This window comes from Leptosomus discolor, chromosome 2, assembly GCF_034619465.1.
Source record: "Leptosomus discolor isolate bLepDis1 chromosome 2, bLepDis1.hap2, whole genome shotgun sequence".
NCBI lineage: Eukaryota > Metazoa > Chordata > Aves > Leptosomiformes > Leptosomidae > Leptosomus > Leptosomus discolor.
This window is the reverse complement of record NC_141392.1, coordinates 103080573-103101615: the sequence shown is the minus strand read 5'-3', so window position 1 is coordinate 103101615 and position 21043 is coordinate 103080573. Positions and strand designations below refer to the sequence as shown.

At 36.2% G+C, this 21043-nt stretch overlaps 1 protein-coding gene across 1 annotated transcript in view; it reads right to left on the bottom strand.

The window, feature by feature from the left end:
• The window catches only part of CSMD1 (CUB and Sushi multiple domains 1), a 1224748-nt gene that overhangs the window by 348995 nt on the left and 854710 nt on the right, over positions 1-21043 (bottom strand). Inside the window, exons 11-12 of the mRNA XM_086461528.1 lie at positions 19706-19809; positions 8136-8248 (exon numbers count right to left, since the gene is read on the bottom strand). Coding sequence (XP_086317654.1) covers positions 8136-8248; positions 19706-19809 — 217 coding nt within the window. The remainder of the gene's footprint in view (positions 1-8135; positions 8249-19705; positions 19810-21043) is intronic.

The following is a 21043-nucleotide window of genomic DNA, read 5'->3' as shown; positions in this document are numbered from 1 at the left end:
ATAAAATCTAAAATATATTTATTGCCTGTCCTCCAAAAGCACACACTTGAATAATGTCTGAATTATAATACATAGGAACAAAATATAAAAAAAACTCCTCCAAACCTTAATATATATGAAATAGACGAAAAAAAAAAAAAAAGAGAAAAGCTTAGAGTAAAATAGAAAGCTCAAAGTTGTCCGTGAATGACTTAATTTTTTTTTCTTGCCAAGCATTTCACCGTAAATAACGATTTCCCTGAATGCACGTCTAATTGTGAGAGTTTTAAAAACGCCTAATTCCATTAATTTATTTCAGCACAGGTTTTATCAAATCTCCAAGCAGTAACAAAGTTTTATGTCAATATTGGTAGTGCAATGACATTTATAGGCTAGTTGTGAGTTCGTAAAAACTACACTGATTTAAGCTTTGCTAAGAAGTTTAGTTGCATGCAAAAAGACAAGGGATATTTATCTGAGCAACTGAAATATGTTTTTGAAAGTATTTTTCTACTAGTCTCAGGAGGAAAGAAGTATCTTCTTCCAAACAACATCATAATGAAAAGCTTGAAGCTTTACTGCTCAGTTTAGCATCAATACAAATTAAGGATGTAAACTTGGCATTTTGAGCTGCTTGCAGGGGCCAATACACTTCCTGACATCTCCAAGAATTCTTAGTAACTTCAAATTATATAAAATGCTCAGGATTATATCACTGAGTCACCAGTTTTCTTTTATAACAGTGTTGTGAACTAAAGGATAAGCTAGTGAAATAACTCCATTAGTTTATATAACCGTGTAAATGCAGGAATAAGTGTAGTACAGCTGATAGGAACCTAAGCATGGAAACAGCCTAATGATCAGCTGGCCGCATGATCCACCTTGGATATTAACAGCTGTAAAGAACCTATTTTTGGATGTGCCACACCCATGACACGAGTGGAACAAGCCAAACTCAGGCACATTATTCACCTTATCATTCCCTTTTTTGGCTGCAACTCTAGCCCCTATCAGGAAGATGGCCAGGGACAACTTTATGACCTGACATCACTGTTTGATATTGTTACAAGGCTAATGTCATATTACCATATTACATTATCCTGACCCAGGTATGCATGGCAATGAATATGTCTATCTCACCCAGATAACAGGTAAATGTATGGCTGGACTTATACTAAGAAACGGCATAAACCAGATCTTTCTCTTAATTCCAATCTGCCTAAATACTACATCACATCAAAAGTTGCTGGGCAAGTTTGAGCATCAGTGGTCTTCACTTGTGGTTAAAACACAATCAAAACACAGCCCAAGAGGAAAACTAATTTTTTTTTTTTTAAAAAAAAGCATGATTTAAGAATTACTTTAATGAAAAATTATTTACCTATTGTACCTAAAAAAGTCTCTGCTTTAGCCATGACGAGCAACAAATTAGAAGAAAACTTTCCTTGTTAAAATATAATGTTAGCATATCATTGATAGAAAATATCAATGTATAGTATATAGAAATATACTTTTTCTGTTGGTGTTACAAGATTAACCTGTGACCTCAAAATGTTAGTATGCTGATAGTAATATCGTTTTCATCCTTAGCATTACACTTAATGCACACTATCTCTATTTAAGTGCATGTGTCATGTTGTTTATATATACAATAATATATTAAAAAAGTCAGTCAGATTTTAGAGTCATTGCATAGCAGATCTGGAAATTCAGTCAGAGCTCCAAAAAAACACCTTTCAATAAACAGTTTACTCACTTAAAATAGGTACTTTTGGTCAACCTAAACCAATTTAATCAGAGTTCTAATGAATCTTTAAAACTTATTCAGACTGAAGCAACTTCAACAAAGGAGACTGGCAACAACTTTCAACAAGATTCAGCATGTTTTTGTTATTCTTCCAGGAGGTGACATATGAGGATTTCAACATGTCCTTTGTATGGAGAAATACACTGAAGTCTTTCATAACCTTACTAAATACGCAGGTAAAAGAAAAAATTGTACTTGAAACATAACTAGAACTTACAGTCCAGTCTTTCAATTCCTTTACTTTCTAAACATGCCTATCACTGAAATTCTGAAAACTCTTAATGACATCCTAGATCTGTTGGGTTTGGGTTTTTTTGGGGTTTTTTTGGTTTTTTTTTTTTTTTACTCTGAATAAATTTCCTTCTCATTTTATTCGTTCTGTAACAAAATTTGAAAATTTTATCTTTAACACAGGCCTCTCTACACAAGTAGCTACATATACAAGTATTCACTGAGGAATGTTAAATTTTTTTTATCACAAAATCTCAGCTGTGAAATACATAGTGTCACTGATTTCTTTTTGTCTACAGGAGAAGACAACATCCATTTTAGCAACATTAAGTACAACAGCGTATTTTGTTTTCCTTCTTTTTACTTAATGAATATGTGTGGAGTGACACCTCGTCATGCTGGCTTCAGTAAGGGAAATTTTCATAGATTGTAATGAAAGAGGATTTCAATTTAGATCCTTCGAAATACTTAGGTTTGGTATTACAATATATCTCTTCAAGGACAGAACAATTTAAATTTCTGGCTTTTTCACAGAAACTGTAGATGCTTTCACAGAATTCTTTCAGAAATGTATTGAAACATCCTGTTAAGATGTCTGGGAATCTAAAACAGACAATGAAGGACTTTCAGTTATAGTCTATAGAATAGCTTTTTAAGAAAACTAACCTTAGGTGCCAATTATTCTTCAGCATTTTATTTTTTTTAATATGGGTTAATAGCTTTCCGTTTTAGCGGTAATAATACGGTTCTAATATGGTTGAGAAAGTTCAACTTCAAAGTTAAGGTTGCCTGTAGCATCTCGCATTTTACTTATTAATAATGTACTTACATATAGGTAATGTTTAAATTATTTTTCTCTTTATAACACATGAAAACTGATGATGACTTATAGAAAAAATATCAAGGCAACTATTGTATTTTCTAACACAATAGCTGCTTATCAGCTTTGTCAAGTTTCAAGCTAACATCAACATTAGTTTTACCATCTGTGTTTCTGTAGCTCGCCTTCCACTGCATACAGTGATACAGGTACAGTACTATTCCTCTGTATTCAAAACTATTACTAGTAACTATTTCTTGAACACCTATGTTCTGAAATCTTTCTTGTGGATCCAACTATTTGGGAGCTGCATTGTGCAGTCCAAGGAGCCTGACTTATTAGCCAGCCTACAGAATTTTTCTTAAAGTAAATATCAACTGTATTCAAAATCAAGAAATTTGCGTAATAAGAATATAGATAGCACTACATATTTCTGACATTAAGATGTTTCAGAAAGTGAGCCAAAGGACAGACATAAGAATATGGAAAGAATTGTTCCTCCTTTAAACCCTGAGGCAAACTGTAAACAGTTTGTAAACTCATATACAAAATCTGTGATGCATATCAGTTCATTACAGGCATAATTTCATGCCATTTTTAGGTGGACATACTAATGTAGGATAGTTGAATTGCATCATCAAAATGCTTCTCTATTCATAAATAAAGTGAGGCAAAGCTCAGCTAAAGTAACAATTTTCTATAAGCTGCAGACTATGACACTTTGTAAATATTAATATAAAAACTGATATTACTGTAATAGATATGAAGTCAGGATTCAGTCAGTCAGTTGGAAAATACTGCCCAAGAGGGTGACGAGTCATATTCTTATCCAAAGCAAAACTCAGACTTTTTGGTAAAAAGGTTCAAACAAGGATGTCCTTTACTTTGTCTTCATAGATCATGTGTAAGGCATCAAAGCCTGCAGTTCGCTTTCTTTTTAGCTAACTGCAGTCACAAAGCCAGTGTCTTTGAGGTCACATGTCGCAAACCATTAACTTTCTCATCATTAAAATGAGATTCTATATTTGAACAGGTTCTTTTACTGTTAAACAAAAAGGAAGTGGAATAGAAGAATCATTGAGTTATCTTGTGACAGGATAGAGGTTTAAGATTTTACACTTGGCCTAAAGCAGGAGATATCTTGAGAGTGCAGATGGATAAAAGTTTTGTCAACAGTAAAAGAAAATAAGAAAATTCTGATAAAACTAATGAAAGAGTTGAGGTAAAACAGAGAAAATAGTTATAATTCACCTTCCTATTAAGACATTTACTACAATTCTGAGATTGTAAACATTTCAAATTTTACAATTCTGACATTAATTTCCAAAATTACAAAAACGTAGAATGACTCACAATTGGTAAAACAAGACTGAAGCCAGAATCCAACTGTCAAATGATAACCATACACTTCATAACTACTGCAAAATTCACAGTGTATACTTCAGGTGTTTCCACAAAGTCCCCAGAATTAAGAGGTTAAACTCCATAAATTAAATAAGGTCTCTTTGATAAGTTAGACAAATACAGAAATGAAAAGTGCTGCCTTTAGATTAGAAATACGAGAAAGAGAAATGATAGCAGAAAAGTACCTCAACAGAAAGGCTTAAATTCTTGAACTTTTTCACAGACGTACGACGAGATAAAGTTCATAATTTCAGATTGAGGAAAAAATGCAAAGTGTCAGATACATAACTTACGCCAATACACTCTTTCCACTATATAGTCATTATTTCCACTACATGTAATTCACAAATGGATTCTATAAAGAAAACATATCACCTCAATAAACACAGTCCCTAGAAATGACACAAGTAAAAAAGATGAAACTGTGAATGAAGAGATGAGAAAAGGTGGGACTAACTTAAACAAAGAATATGTCATTGCCCTCAGGCAACAAACATACTTGAGCTGTGTAACTGTACAGGCCAAATGTGTTGTACAATGTCTTAAGACACCTTAACAACATAGCCATAGTAATCCTATGGGCTTGCAGCTGCTTTTCTTCTCACAGCTCTCACATCTCACTGAAGCAATTGAGATAGTGTTTCAAGAGCCTCTGTGATGGTACTTTTCCATTGTTGTTCTCATATTGTCATTCTCATGGCTGTGGACCTGCAGATCCTTGTAGTGTTGCTATGGACGACTCTCATGGGAAGCAATTGACACTGTCATGAGAATCATCCCTTCTTTCTTCCCACTTCTTACTTGTTTTGTAGATTTCAGCTCACATTAAAGAAAACCAAAACAAGGTGTACAATAAAGTAGATAATAGAAATTTAAATAATCAATAAATATTATCCAACAATATATGCACACAGAAATTTAACAACCTATAAATGTACAACAATTGACCTAATTCATAGAACCATATAATCATAGAATGATTCGGGTTGGAAGGGACCTCAAAGATCATCTACTTCCAACTCCCCTGCCATGGCAGGGACACCTCCCATTAGACCAGGTTGCTCAAGGCTCCATCCAACCTGGTCTTGAACACTTCCAGGGATGGAGCACCCACAACTTCCTTAGGCAACTTGTTCCAGTGTCTCACCACCCTCAGGGTGAAAAACTTCTTCCTTATATCTAGTTTAAATCTGCCCTCTCCCAGCTTAAAACCATTACCCCTCGTCCTCTCACTACATGCCCTTGTAAAAAGTCCCCCCCAGCCTTCTTGTAGGCCCCCTTCAGATAATGGAAGGCTGTTATAAGGTCTCTGTGGAGGCTTCTCTTTTCCAGGCTGAACAAGCCCAACTCTCTCAGCCTGTCCTTGTACAAAAGGTGTTCCAACCCTCTGACCATCGTGATAGCCCTCCTCTGGACTTGCTCCAACAGCTCCATGTCTTTCTTGTGTTGGGGACTCCAGAGCTGGATGCAGTATTCCAGGTGGGGTCTCATGAGGGCAGAGTAGAGGGGCAGAATCACCTCCCTCAACCTGCTGGCCACACTTCTCTTGATGCAGCCCAGAATACAATTGTCTTTCTGGGCTGCAAGTGCACATTACTGGCTCATCTCCAGATTTTCATCTACCAGCACACCCAAGTCTTTCTGCCCAGGACTGCTCTCAATCCACTCATCACCCAGCCTGTATCTGTGCTCGGGATTGCCTCAACCCAGGTGCAGGACCTTACACTTGGCCTTGTTGAACTTCACGAGGCTGGCCTAGGCCTACCTCTCCAACCTGTCAAGGTCCCTCTGGATGGCATCCCATCCCTCCAGAGTGTCAACTGTACCACACAACTTGATGTCGTTGGCAAACTTGCTGAGGGTGCACTCGATGCCACTGTCCATGTCGCTGACAAAGATGTTAAATAGCACCAGTCCCAGAACTGATCCCTGAGGAACACTGCTTGTCTCTGGTCTCCACTCAGACATCAAGCCATTGATCTCAGCTCTCCGAGTGCGACCTTCCAGCCAATTTGTTATCCACCAAGTGGTCCATCCATCAAATCCATGTCTTTCCAATTTGGAGACCAGGATGTTGTGCGGGACCGTGTCGAAGGCTTTGCACAATCCAGACAGACAACATCATTTGCTCTCCCCTTGTCAACTGATGCTGTAACTCCATCATAAAAGGCCACCAGATTTGTCAGGCAGAATTTTCCCTTGGTGAAGCCATGTATATTGCCACCAATCACCTCCACATTTTCCATATGCCCGTAGCAGAGCCTTCAGGATGATCTGCTCCATGATCTTGCCAGGCACAGATGTGAGACTCACCGGCCTGTAGTTGCCAGGGTCTTCCTTTTTTTCCCTTTTTGAAACTGGGGGTGATGTTTCCCCTTTTCCAATCAGTGGGCACTTCACCAGACTGCCATGACTTCTCAAATATGATGGAGAGTGGCCTAGCAACTTGGTCTGCTACTTCTTTCAGAGAATTTAATTAGCATACTCCAATCAGTACCATGAGTGGGAACAACCAACGGTTCCATAGCAAAGTACATAGTACGAGGGCAAAGTCATGGTGAAAACATAATCCTAATCACCATCATCATCACACCTACTTCAGTGGAGTGACCACTTCTAGAAAGATACTGGTGTGGAGAACCAACACTGAGTTTCCTGGCTGACCACTAGGGAGTATTCTCCCTTGTTCCTTTCATCATTAGAGTTTACAACATGCTGTCAGCCACAGACACCACTTATAAAATCCTGTGCAGGCAAGCCTGTCTTAATGTCCTTAGTGCAATAAATGTATAGTTCGCTAAACTTGAAGCTAACATCTACATAACTTTTCACTCTCTATTTTGCCTGTTTTGGTGTTGAAGCATTAAGGTAACTACAGGTGCAATGAAGGCAGGGTGCTTCAGTTTATGGAAAATGTTTAGTGAAAACTTCCACTCTTTTAATTAAGTTACTTTCAGTTACTGAACAGTATACAGTCTCTCAATGTTTTGCAGCGTCTTTTGTACAAAAGTAATGTTGACAAAATTACTATCAAATAATTTTCACCATATGTGCTCATAAGAAACTATTGAAAATAGTATTAACTGATTTTGTCCCTATCCTGAAGGTGAACTAATTAACATGGAAATTAACCAAAAGTGATACCATATGCTAATAAGCAAGAGGTCTTTCTAGCTGCAGGTCGATGCAACCTATTAAAACGGAAAATATCAGTACATGCATACATCCCAACAGATACCAGATATTTTTTACTAGAATGAATCAGCCTCAGAAAGTGTCAAACCGAAGCTCATAGTCAAGAAAAATTAAAGATGCTTATGTTGCCAAGGTTCTCAACTCTTTGAAAAGACAGAAGCAACACAAATGAGACTAGTGTAATTTAGATTGCTTTTTTTGGGTTAAATTTACAGTGTCTTATACATCTTCTTAATTTCCACAATCATATACAATATATCTGTTCTGTTTTTTGTGTTACATACTAATTTTGACATAGCTCTGTGAAGATTCTTTGTGAGGCATGAAAACAAGTTTTGTAACTATCCCGATAAAGTCTAGGAAAACAACTAATTTTCAAATAATAACCAACATAATGATTTACACAGGTTAGCAGAATGTAACATTTAAAAAATTTTAAACTATGATAGAAACTTGTAGTTTGCACTGACCTTCAAGCAAAAAGCATTAGAACAATACCTTTCATTTTTACTTCAGAATCTTTTTAGTTATTTTCCAGGTATTTGCAAATCCATATGTTCATTAAGCATTAAGTAACAATAGAGACAGTATCAAAACTCTAAATTTGTGAAAGGACTAAATGCCTATTTGAAATAAATTTGTTGAGAGGTAATGAAGGAAGTTATAACATGAGTTTAAAACAGTTAATTTAGTTCATACCTTGATAAACAGCTTTGAATCCTGGTGAGCCAATGCTGTCATCAGATTGTAAATGAAGCCACATCTGGTTGCTCATGCTCACAATAAGGTCAGGGACACTAGATCCAGTGAGTCTGTATGTAGGATAAATTGTAAAATCATTTGCAAAGGCATAAATTATTACTGCTGCTACTACTGCTGCTACTACTACTTCTACTACTACTACTACAAACCACAGCCTTTTAAACTATTAATATAATATTTAGGCCTATTTACAATATATTACCCTACTGTTTTGATCAGCTGTTTTTTGATAAAAGTAACTATTCTATATGGATTAGAACAACGCGAAGTCTTAGAAAAAATGTATTTTGAATGACTGATTCAAGTTAACAATGATTAAACATTTTTAATAAAGCTGTTCCTACGTGAAGGTTTCATTAAGTAATTGAGTTATTAGAGGTGTGAGGGACTGTATGAATCAAATAGTTTTCACTTTTTTAGATTAGTATTGCTTTTTTTTTGCCATGCTTTTTGAAAGTGAAGGAAATTGGTTTACATGCCTTACAGCACATGTGTCCAGAAGAACTTACTAGAACCTCCTCCACTTCATTCAAATAACTCACAATGATCTCTTAAATTTAAGGGGAAATCATGCAAAAACATGTGTGTCAAAAAATTATTAGAACAAAGGTATCTTTGTAGACTACTTCTTAATGGTGAAAAAGGCCTACCATATAACTGGGTTCCAATACTGTATCTGAACAACTGTTCATCTTAGTGATAAATATACAGTCTTTCAAGAGGTAGTGGGAAAAGTCACACATAAAAGATGGCTACAGAATATCTCTATTTAAATTGTTATCAGATAGGAAAAACAAACATCACTAGAAGAGGATATCTGCCTCGAACTCCACATAGAGCTTCCCCTCCCCCATGCAAAGAAGGAGAAGGGTAATAATATCAAGATTATCTGTGATAAGCAGCAGGATGACACACCAGGGTTGGAGGGATGGGGTGACAGTAAGGGCCTTCAACCTGGTGCCCTAACACATGCTGTGGACACTGCAGCACAGGCAAAGTCTTACAGAGATGAGCCAGGGGCTCCTGAGGAAATAGGAGCCAACAGAGTAGCTTCCATGAAACACTTTGGGGGAATAAAAGGGGGAAAAAAAGGAATAAAAGAAGGAGACACAGCCACAGCCCAGCTGATGTGCCTCTACACCAATGCAGGCAGCATGGGCAACAAACAGGAGGAATTACAAGCTACCATGTTACAGGAAGGCTACGACATAGTAGTCATTACTGAAAATTGGTGGGATGAATCCTATGACTGGCGTGTGGCTAGTGATCGCTACAAGCCACTCCAAAGGGACAGGAGCGGAAGGAGGGGTCAAGGTGTTGCACTCTATGTTAAGAAATGGATAGAGTGTGAAGAGTCGTCCTTAAAGAATAGCCATGAGAAGGTGGAAAGCTTATGGGTAAGAATTAGGGATCGAGGCAACAAAGATAGCCTTGTGTTTGATGTCTACTACAGGCCACCTGATCAAGGGGAACCTATTGATGAAGCCTTCTTACTCTAGCTCCAGGAGACATCACACACACGGGCCCTCTTTCTGCTGCAGGCTTTCAACCACCCCGACATCAGTTGGAAAAGTGGCATGGAAAGCTGTAGGCAATCCAGGAGACTCCTGGAGTGCCTAGATGATAACTTCTTAAGGCAAGAAATAGGCAGCCCTACCCGAGAGGATGGGATATTGGACCTGATGGTCACAAATACACGTGAACTCATCAGCGATGTCAAGATTGGAGTCAGCCTCGGCTGCAGTAATCATGAACTAGTGCAGTTCACTGTCCTAAGGGGTATGAGGCAGATGAAAAGCATAGTCAGGACCTTAAATTTTAGGAGAGCAAAATTCCAGCTCTTCAAGGAGTCAGTCAATTGGGCCCCTGGGAAACGGCCCTCAGGACAAGTGAGCAGAGCAGAGCTGGAAGATCTTTAAGGACACTTTCCATAGACCGCAAGAGCTCTCAATTCCCAGGTGTAAGAAATTGGGCAAAGATGGCAAGACACCAGCATGGCTGAGTTGAGACCTGCTGGCCAAACTAAAAGGCAAGATGGAACGGCACAGGCAGTGGAAGCAGGGGATGTGTATCCTGGGAAGAGTAGAGGGATGTTGCCCGGTTGTGTAGGGACAAGGTCAGGAAGGTCAAGGCGCAGCTGGAGCTGAACTTGGCAAGGAATGCCAAGAAAAACAAGAAAGGTTTCTACAGGTATGTAAACCAGAAAAGGAAGGTCAAAGAAAGTGTAACCTCTGATAAGCAGCAATGGTGAACTAGTAACAACAGATGAGGAGAAGGCTGAGGTCCTCAACAACTTTTTTGCCTCAGTTTTCACTGGCAACCTCTCTCCTCACAGCTCTCAAGTTAATGGCCCACAAGACGGGAACTAGGGAGACAGAGTCCCTCCCACCGTAAGTGAAGACAAACTTCGTGACCATCTGAGGAACCCGAACATACACAAGTCCACGGGACCTGATGAGATGCATCCCAGAGTCCTGAGGGAATTGGCTGATGCAGTTGGTAAGCCACTCTCAATGATATTTGAAAAGTCATGGCAGTCAGGTGAAATCCCCAGGGACTAGAAGAAAGGAATCATTCTGTCCATTTTTAAAAAGGGTAGAAAGGAGGACTATGGGAACTACCGGCCTGTCAGCATCACCTCTGTGCCTGGGAAGATCATGGAAAAGATCCTCCTAGAAGATATACTAAGGCACATGGAGGACAGGGAGGAGATTCAAGACAGCACGGCTTTACTAGGGTTATGTCCTGCCTGACCAACCTAGCGGCTTTCTACAATGGAGTGACTGCATCAGTGGACAAGGAGAGAGCTACAGATGTCATCTATCTGGACTTCTGCAAATCTTTGACACACTCCCCCACAACATCCTTCTTTCTAAGATGGAGAGAAACAGATTCAATGAGTAGACTGCTCAGTGGATAAGGAATTGGCTGGATAGTCGCATTCAGAGAGTAGTGATCAATGGCTCGATGTCCAGATGGAAAACAGTGACAAGTGCTGTCCCTCAGAGGTCCATACTGAGATCAGTGTTATTTAAAATCTTTATTAATGACACTGACAGCGGCATTGAGTGCACCCTCAGCAAGACTGCTGATGACACCAAGCTGAGTGGTGCAGTCAATATGCCAGAGGGACAGGGTGCCATCCAGAGGGACCTGGACAGGCTGGAGAGGTGGGTCCAGGTGAACCTCATGAGGTTCAACAAGGCCAAGTGCAGAGTCCTGCACCTGGGCCAGGGCAACTGCTGATTTCAATACGGGCTGGGAGAAGACAAGATAAAGAGCAGCCCTGTGGAAAAGACCTGGGGGTACTGATGGATGAAAAGCTGGACATGAGCCACTAGTGCGCAATTGCAGCCCAGAAGGCCAATCACATCCTGGGCTGCATCAAAAGAAGTGTGGCCAGCAGGCGGAGGGAGGTGACTCTGCCCCTCTACGCTGCCCTGGTGAGACCCCACCTGCAGTACTGCGTCCAGCTCTGGAGCCACCAACACAAGAACAACGTGGAGCTGTTGGAGCATGTCCAGAGGAGGGCCACAAAAATGATCAGGGGGCTGGAGCACCTCTCCTATGAAGACAGGCTGAGAGAGTTGGGGTTGTTCAGCCTGGAGAAGAGAAGGCTCCGGAGTGACCATATAGCAACCTTCCAATATCTGAAGGGGCCCTACAAGAAGGCAGGGGAAGAACTGTTCACAAGGGTTTGTAGCAATTGGATGAGGGGTAATGGTTTTAAGCTGGAAAAGGGTAGATTTAGGTTGGACATTAGGAAAAAGTTCTTTAATATGAGGGTGGTGGATAGCTGGAACAGGTTGCCCGGAGAGGTAGTGGAAGCCCCATCCCTGAGACATTCAAGGTCAGGCTTGATGGGGCTCTGAGCAACCTGACCTAGTCAGAGATGTCCCTGATTATTGTAGGGGGGTTGGACTAGATGGCCTTTAGAGGTCCCTTCTAACCCAATACATTCTATATTCTATGATTTTATGTACCAGAATCTTTGGGGATGGAAGCTACAGGTACTGCACTATCTGTAGTTGATGTAAGGAAATAATAATGACTTTGTCTCTTTTCTTTATGTAGACTCTATTTTGGTCATACTGGGTCACATACTGGATTCTCTGTCTTTCTTCCGACTCTTAGCCTTGAATATGATAAAGAATATGTGTGACATAAGTAAAACAAACACCATGCCCAACTGAGACAAGATGTCCCAGAAGGAGATTTTCTCAAGAAAGAAACTATAAAGAAAACAGAAACCAGTATTGAGATTCTGCCACAAACATATTTAAATAAATCAACCTGATATTAATACTATTACAAATTAAATGCAGACATAATAAAAGGAAGCAGAAATAAGGTGAACACTGAGGAACCATGAAGCAAGCTATAGGGATCCTCTCTGTCTTGCACATAAAATCTCATCCATCAAGGTTATGAACAAGATGCTGAGCATCCTTTACCTAAAATATTTTGTTTTCTTACTCTGATATATTTAAAGAAAAAAAAAAAAAATTCCCATCTTAGTCAAATGTATCTGAGCCAAATGTACTAGGGTCTTACTAAGTACTACTCCTCTCCACCTAGAACTGCTTCTGTAATGACTGAGTGTGCTCTCATATGGTCTAGAAGATTTTTGGTTATGACCTGGTAGTAAGTAGTTTCCAGTATTATGATACTATAGGTGCAGAAAAGGAGGTAGAAAGAATCAAACCTATTATAGCTCAGTATAAGCAAACACACAATCAGAGCTTAGCTTGGATAAGTAAGGAAGTTGGTAAGACACAGTGATATGCAGCTAGGTTTGATCTGTGTCAATAGTAAGCATGAAAACAAAGCAGCTGCTTAATCTGAAAATTTGAGTTGCTTGCCAAGCCAATTAGGAACTGTACAGCTTCAAAAAGATGCTAGGTTATAGCCAGAATAATTAACATAGCTTTGCTGATAAAATAATAATTGTTGATAAAGTTGCGACATTCATTTAAATTAATAAGTAGCCTATAAAAGCATGCAAATAAAAGTAAAATTAAAAACAAACAAACAAACCAAAACAAATAAAAAAACACAACAAAACAGAACAAGGTTAAAGTGTAATCACATCACACAGCCAGAGATTTTTTATCATAAAAATAATCCAGTAGATGTACTTGGGTTTTTTTAAACTTGTCTCCCAATGAAATGATAACTATACATTCACATTACTCATCCATCTGACCCTTAGTTGTCTCCCTAACTTGAATTTACTAATTAATATTAACCAAATTTGTAAGAAGGAGGAAATAATAAAGATATCTAAATTCCCATGTTTCATGAAAATTACCAACTTCTTAACAGACTCAGGTTAAGGAAGTCATCCTTCAGCTCAATGGCATCTCCTTTCAAAATGCCAATGGCCTATCCATACACAGTAGACATGAACCAGCCAAAATGCATGCCATTGCTTGCTCAGGTTCATATCTAGGGGATATAAGAAGAAAGCATACACTGCTGGAAGGGAAAGCAAAAGGAAAGGGAGAAAAAGCCCGAATAAAAACAAAAAGAAAGCCAAAAAATCAGAAATAAATAAATAGCAGAATAGAGGTTTTGTTGTTGGCTTTGGTGTTTGGTTTTTTTTTATTATTTTTGGGGTTTTTTTTATTAGGGGTTCCCTGAGAAAGCCCCTGTACATGGAACTACATCCTTCAACTGGGAGGATGACAGATAGGGTAGATTGGATGTTTAGGGAATGGAGGTCTGTCTGACCACATGTGCTGTTGCTGACTTGGACTTTGTCCCAGTCTGTAACCATCTTAAGATCAAATTGTTTGCAAGTTCAGGAAGAGAGACTTGGAGACCAGCTATTCAGACAGATTGGCTGGTGCTAAACTGATTTTGTATGGAGACGCGCAATCCTAGGTTATGTCCATATGAAATAAGTTAAAAAGGTTGAGGTCATTGATGCAACTGCTGAAGTAACGGAAGTCAAACTCAAGCCAAGATTTTCAGTACTCTGAACAGACCCACAGGTCAGAAAAGACAACTGTAAGAGAAGGAAACTTTTTGCATCAGTTTGCTCTCTAATCTTAGTTTTCCAAATGAAAACAGAGACAGGCTTTCAAGAATGATGTGCAGGACCAGAAATGCTGTTTGCTTCTACAGAGTTTAGGATATATAAGCAGCACAAAATGGTCTCAGTAAACACTTGAATACAAAATGTTGATGGTGCAAGCATGGCATCAAACTATATGTAAGCAGCATGGTCATAAAAATAATAATAATACATTACTACTAAAAATATAGAAAGTATGTAATTAAAGAGATGCATGTTAAATTCCTAAAATATTTTATTGCTCTTTTACAGAAATAAACAAGTAAAAAAAAATCTTCTGTTAATTGTGATGAGTTGAGAATTAGAAGTCTGACGTATCTGAGAGAGGCTGAGATTTGGATTTTGGGCTTGAGATCTAATTTTCAGGAGCGTGAAATCAATTTTTAAAATATATAACAACAACTACATTTTCATTATGCTTTTTTTCCCTTTTACAATTTCATCAAAGGAAAATTCCAGTATGTGAACTTTTCATCTCTGTGTATGTATTCAAATACCACTGCTACAATATCTATTTCCTACGTATGTTAACTACTCAATAATGTTTAATTTGGAAAGAAATTAATCATTTAATTAAGGATATTCCACATAAATATGAAGAAGTTTCGAGTCCTTTCTGCATTTTCTTTTCTTTTTCCTGTACTTTTACTCTGCAGAACACTTTAAATAAATCTGTTTTGGAGACATTAGAACAATAAAGTAAGCTGAGTGATGCAGAGCATTCAAAAGTGAATAAATCTGCATTTGTGACAAACTACTCTATAAAACAAAAATTTCTTTTAAAATTCAGTCACATTTAGCTTTTAGTATGTGAACATATTTTCCTTCTTTGAGATAAATCCCTTTTCATTGTTTGTCCAGGTTTTCTTCTCCTTTTAAAGGAACAGTTTTATAGTATTATTCTGTCCTTCAAAGATAGCAAGTCACTATGCTATTTGTGTGCTTAACTGCAACAATATCAAAAACTAAAGCTCTGAAGGTTTGACTGTTAAAGCTGTGATAGGCTTTGTATTTTTCTTTTAATACTACTAATGTCAACTACATAGCTAATCACAGGAGAAAGACCCCAACACAGTGCTAAAAACCAAGCAAACAAACAAATAAAAACACAAAACCTTCTTTCTCTCCTAAATTTTACAACTTCTAAAATATTAATAAGAAAGAATTTTTTTAAGTAATGTGAAAGAAAATAAGTTACTAGCAAGTCAGATTCAATAATGTTAGATATATATAAAAGGGGAGACTGGTTTTTTTAACCAGTTATGGAAGGGTACGTTTTTTTCCAAGTCCCCACTAAGTTTACAAACTGTGTGTGAATAGAAGAAAAAGATAACGGTTTACTAAAAAAGCATTTCTCTGTCATAGACAGTTGTCTGTGTAGCTGACATAGGCAGATGTGTTTGAACCACTAATTTGTGATTTCTTCTTTTTATTTGGGGAAAAAAATATTACAAGTGTTCTACACAATAGAACTTCAAATAGTCATGTTTTAAGGGAATAATTTCAAAAAAGGAAATCAGGTTTTAATGTAACTGCTGCAAGAAAAAGATAAATCATAGCATCTGAAGGCAAAGCAGACTTTCTAAAGCAAAGTATTAGTTTAGTTTACATGAATTTAAGAAAACAAACAAGGCATTGCAGGAAATGTTCTGACTGATAATTTTCACCTCACACATGATTATCTTTAGTGAATTATTCTGTAAAGGTAGCCATTAGCTTCTAGCCAAACTGTTAAATATGAGAAATAACTGCAGTCAAAACTCTATAGCTTAAACATATTTCAGTAAGTTGCATTGCTGTATTTTCAGAGCTAACCATCTCAGCATACATATTCCATAAAATAATGTTGTTAAATTTTCAACAAGTTAAGCTTACAGATTATGCAATTGTTAAAAATCATAAAATTGTTGGGCATATCCCCTTTTAATTAATTAAGCTGTTCATAAGATTTTCTACAAAGTTTACTGTAAATACAAAAATTAGACTGTTTTAATAAAATAAACCCTGACATATCCATACTCAAAATGTCATAGAAATGCATTAAATTTGAAACAATTTGCTCTTCATCAAAGTATACTGTTTTTTGTGCCATCTTAGAGCTGTTTTACATGAACTTAAAAGATTTTTTCTAATTATTTTCCCAGTTTCATCCAAAAATGAAATTTGATCCGGGTAGTCTATACATTTTTATTTTTTTCCTTTTTAAACATCAGTATTCCTTTGTATTCTGCTCTAGCTGTAGTGTTACAGCTTTGAAGTTACACAGATAATTGCTAATGGTTGAGTCTGGACAGTATAGAAAGCTTGAGCTAGGACTGATCATTTATATATCATGATCCTGGTCAACTCTCTCAATCTTCTTCCCATCAAGTATTTAAAGGTCCCCTGTCACCGACCTGCCATTAGCATTTTCAATGTTCATTGGATGGTTGGTTTATAAACTTCCTGGCATTGTAAAGTTTGAGTACTAAGTTACCCAGAAGTAGCTACTACCTTGAGGGCTTTAGTGCCTGAGAGCTGGAAAATTGCACGGGACTAAGGCTTGTGTGTTCAGACATGACAATTTTATATGGAGGGAAAATGTTCAAATTACTTATAAATTAAGTTTGGATTTAAAAATGTATTTATTTCTGCATATTTAGTTCAAACTAAATTGTAAAAGCTATGAAATTTTAGAATCAAATGCATTAGCTTCTACAGTGATATTTTTGTAGAATTTCTGAAGAAATACTGGCATTTAAGCTGCCAACATAAAGTTGCTCAGCATAAGAAAATCTGTATTATTTTTTAAGAGATCTTGAGAAACCATAAATTAAATCTAGTCAGAAAATCCAGCTATAAGCTTCTTCATTCCCCTGAGAAGAATAAAAAACTGCAAGGTGCCACTCAAACCTCATTAAATACATTAGAAGTTATTAAAACCAAGTAATAGGAAATTTTGGTAAGAAAATCACTTTGACATTTAGTTATGAGCTTTCTCATGATAATGTAGTCTACAAGTGGACTTAGTGCTTTATGAGGAATGTTACTTTGATTCTACAGACCTTTCTCAAGAGCAAGTGAAATGGAGCATATCTGTGATGCAATTTAATGTATCTCATAATGCACGATACAATTCTGTGTTTAATAACAGTAAAAACAGTGTCACAATAGAAATCCATATTCATTACTAATTGTGACACTGTAGTTTAATACTTGGGCCTTCCTGTATTTCCACTGTATTCAAGTTATTAATCGTTTACTTTCTAAAATGATTTTTTAGAGTAATGCTAATGTGCAAAGTATTGAATCCAAAAGGCAAATAAATTTAATTGCATAGACCTTGCTTTCATCAAAGATACAATTTATAGCAAAGATGGAAGGGCCAACACACTACAGTAATCTTAAGTGATAGGCTGTGGAGTAATAAGGCTAAAACATTTGGTATTTTAATAAAAAACCATGCTGACAGAACGGCTAGAAGAAGTACTGTGTGTCTCAAGTGAGAACATCGTACTAGTGACGGAAATGCCAATGATAGATTCAGAAGTGGATGTCTGCTAGAGAGTTCTTAAAAGTGTCCTTAAAGTGAAAAACAGTTGTAGGAAGTGATGGGATTATGGCGGACTGTCTTCTTAAGATACCAAAAATAGCAATTAATATGAGCTAAGACTTTCAGATTTATTTTTTTCTAGGCAGTCATGGAAAATAAATGTGGAGGATGTAGTCACAGCTAAATCCCTTCAAATGGAAAGGTAAAAAAAGCAATCTGACAATTACTTCATAAGTAATTTTAAAAAGGCAAACTTTGATATGTGAAGTACTCACAGTGTAACAAACAGAATGAACAGTTTGGGGTACCAAATTTAGTAAGTTCAACGACTTGATTCTAAAGGAGTTTTGGGATCCCTGTAAGGCAAAATGTACCCCAATACAAAAAGTAAAAACTGCAAACCCTTTTGTCAGTCACAAGCAGTTAAATTAACACCCCAAAAGATTGCTGCAGTATTTAATTGGTCTGCGAAATACAAGAAAAAATAAACATGGATGTTGAAATTCTCACTCCTAGTTCACGTCTTTTCTTGTTAGCTTAAAGTCAAAGTTCTTAAAACAGGATATTTCTCTTATTTTGTTTTTCAGGTACTCAGAACACAGACTTTAACTTACTCAGTAGCAGCTACTTGGTATTGAAACACAAGAAACCCACACATTGCACAAATAATCCAGTCATTTTCCAGTGTGAGCTTTTAAAACAAATTACACTAGGGGTGTTTTATGTACTTTGATATTATATTATAAATTCATAAGCAAATACATTTAATAATACAAATACATATAATGAAGTTATTGTCCTCAGACTTGTTCCTTCAAAAATATTCTAATTAATTTAAAATAAGTTCTGTGGGTAAGTGCACTCGTGTTATAATTCTGTAAAGTAAACATTTCAATAATTTATATGGATTAAAAAACCCTCAAATTATGAAAGGATGATATATTCTTCTCATCATGTTCAATACTGTCTTTACCCAACAGATTTATATGCAATGTCAAGTAATATTATGAAATAAATGCTTCTAGTTTCTCTTGTTTAGTCATTGCTAATGTATTAACCCTGTAATTTTGGTTTGTGTTCGGTGATGAGGATTCATACGCTAAATTAACCCTCTGAAAGCTACAACTACAATATCTTGTGACTACAAGTTCCTTTTATGAAGGAAGGAAAGTAAGCGTATGAGACGAAAATGAGATGGTTAAGGCAGATGACATTAATAAATTTGTACAGGCTTCTATTGTTTCCATTAGGCCAGACAGTATTAAAGACCTGTATCGTAAGAGTCACTATCTAGTTTGGAATTGCCTTCCAATTTACGTAAGTTCCTACACTTTCTACATATTATATTAATTATATTATATTATAATACATTACATTACCTTATATTATTATTATATTATATTAATCCATGAAGCATGTTTAACTTTACTGAGTGGTGACCTATGTGCTTACATGAAAATTTTGTTCATAAATGCAGTTTTAAGAATAAAACTTTTGAAATTAATCAATGGGTTATTTATTTTACACAAGTTGTGTTTTCTGCTTTCTGAAATCCAAGTGTTTTTTTTAATTCCTTCAATTGCTTGTGAATACAGTTAGAGTTATACAGATAGTACCTGGTTTTTTAAAAGAATTTTTTTTGCTTTATAAAAAAAATAATCTAAGTTCTCTGCAGTTTTTACCCTCTGATATTAAAGCCTATAATGATGCTACTAAACATCTGGAGTGAATTTTGTAATGAAAACGTTTCTTCGGTAGTACTTGAATTTTAAGCTTACATTATACAAACAAATTACACAACTTAAAATTACAAATTTAAATAGATATGTCATGACCCAGAAGAAACAACATATGACAACGAATTTCCAAGAAAAATATATGAAGTTATGTACTTACACATACAACACTGTTCTGGTATCACCAACTTTCCCAGCATCTCCAACAGTAAGAGTATCATAGCCTCTTTCCAGTTCAAACTCTTCAAAAGCAAGCTTTATGACCTATTAAAATTAAATAAGTCAGTTATTTCAAAACATACCCACAAGTCATCTGACCTGTTCTAGTTTTAAAACAAATTATTTAGCTACCATAAGTCGAGTCATGAAGCAGTCACTCATGACTTCACTTAGTCTTATTTGATTTGAGAAAGATATATATAAAAAGTAGAAGTGGATAAATTTCTGTATTTTCTAATACCAATGGGGAAGTCTTTGCCATAGTATTTTAGAGGCATCATACACTAAAGACGCCAGTCACCTCTAACTGGTGATAATTATTCTTATTATAGAAAAGTTGTTATAAAGAGCAGTAAAAAACTCTTACACTATAATAATTATATAAAAATTACATACTGTAATAGTGGAAACATATTAAATTAAAACCTTCTCATCTGTTGAATTATAAAATAATGAGATGGCAGGTATGAACTATCAATTCATAAGAAGGTGGAGGAGGTTGGTGCACAGGAATACAACATTTTATATGTTTATATTTTTAAATGTATGTTAAAATTGACTCCAAGACTAAGACCCCTCGTACGTTTTAAAGGGGATTATTAAAGTTTAATATTTACAGGAGTGTCATTAAAAGATAAAAGAGTAAGTTTAAAGAAAAGCTAAATGGTCCTAGGATAGCCATAGCTATGAAAAAAATTGTTAATGCAAATACCTGTATAATTATTTTGAGAATAGGTCAGAGGTATTGTTTTGTGATCTAATACAGGTCCTTTACAGTGTATTTTGAGGCCTGCCAGATTTTGAGATAAAGTGTACTACATTATCTACATAATGGTTCAATCAGCACAAGAATTTCAGGAAATATGCCTTAGATAAAATAATATACATTTCCATCTTCTCCTGATGTACCTTCCAGTATTCCTAGATTATAACACTGGTTAACATGCAAAATTTCATTACTATATCAAGAGTAATAAATCTAAAGAAAAGCAATAAAAATATGTAGAAGCATAAAAGCAGAGTTGTTTCTGGCAACAAAAAGAACTACATTTATAAGACTTTTACTTCTAACACAATTTTTATTTTATGTGGGTGAAGAAACCTGATAGAATATTCCATGAGAAAATATGGTAATATATTATTTAAATATTCTCCATTTGGTTCGACTCTCAAACTCTTTTACATTACAATTTAAAAACAAATGTGAATGTTCACCTCTTTAATAATAAAATAAGTTAGAAAAAAGTAATTGGATATAATCCATAAATGAAAGATTTAA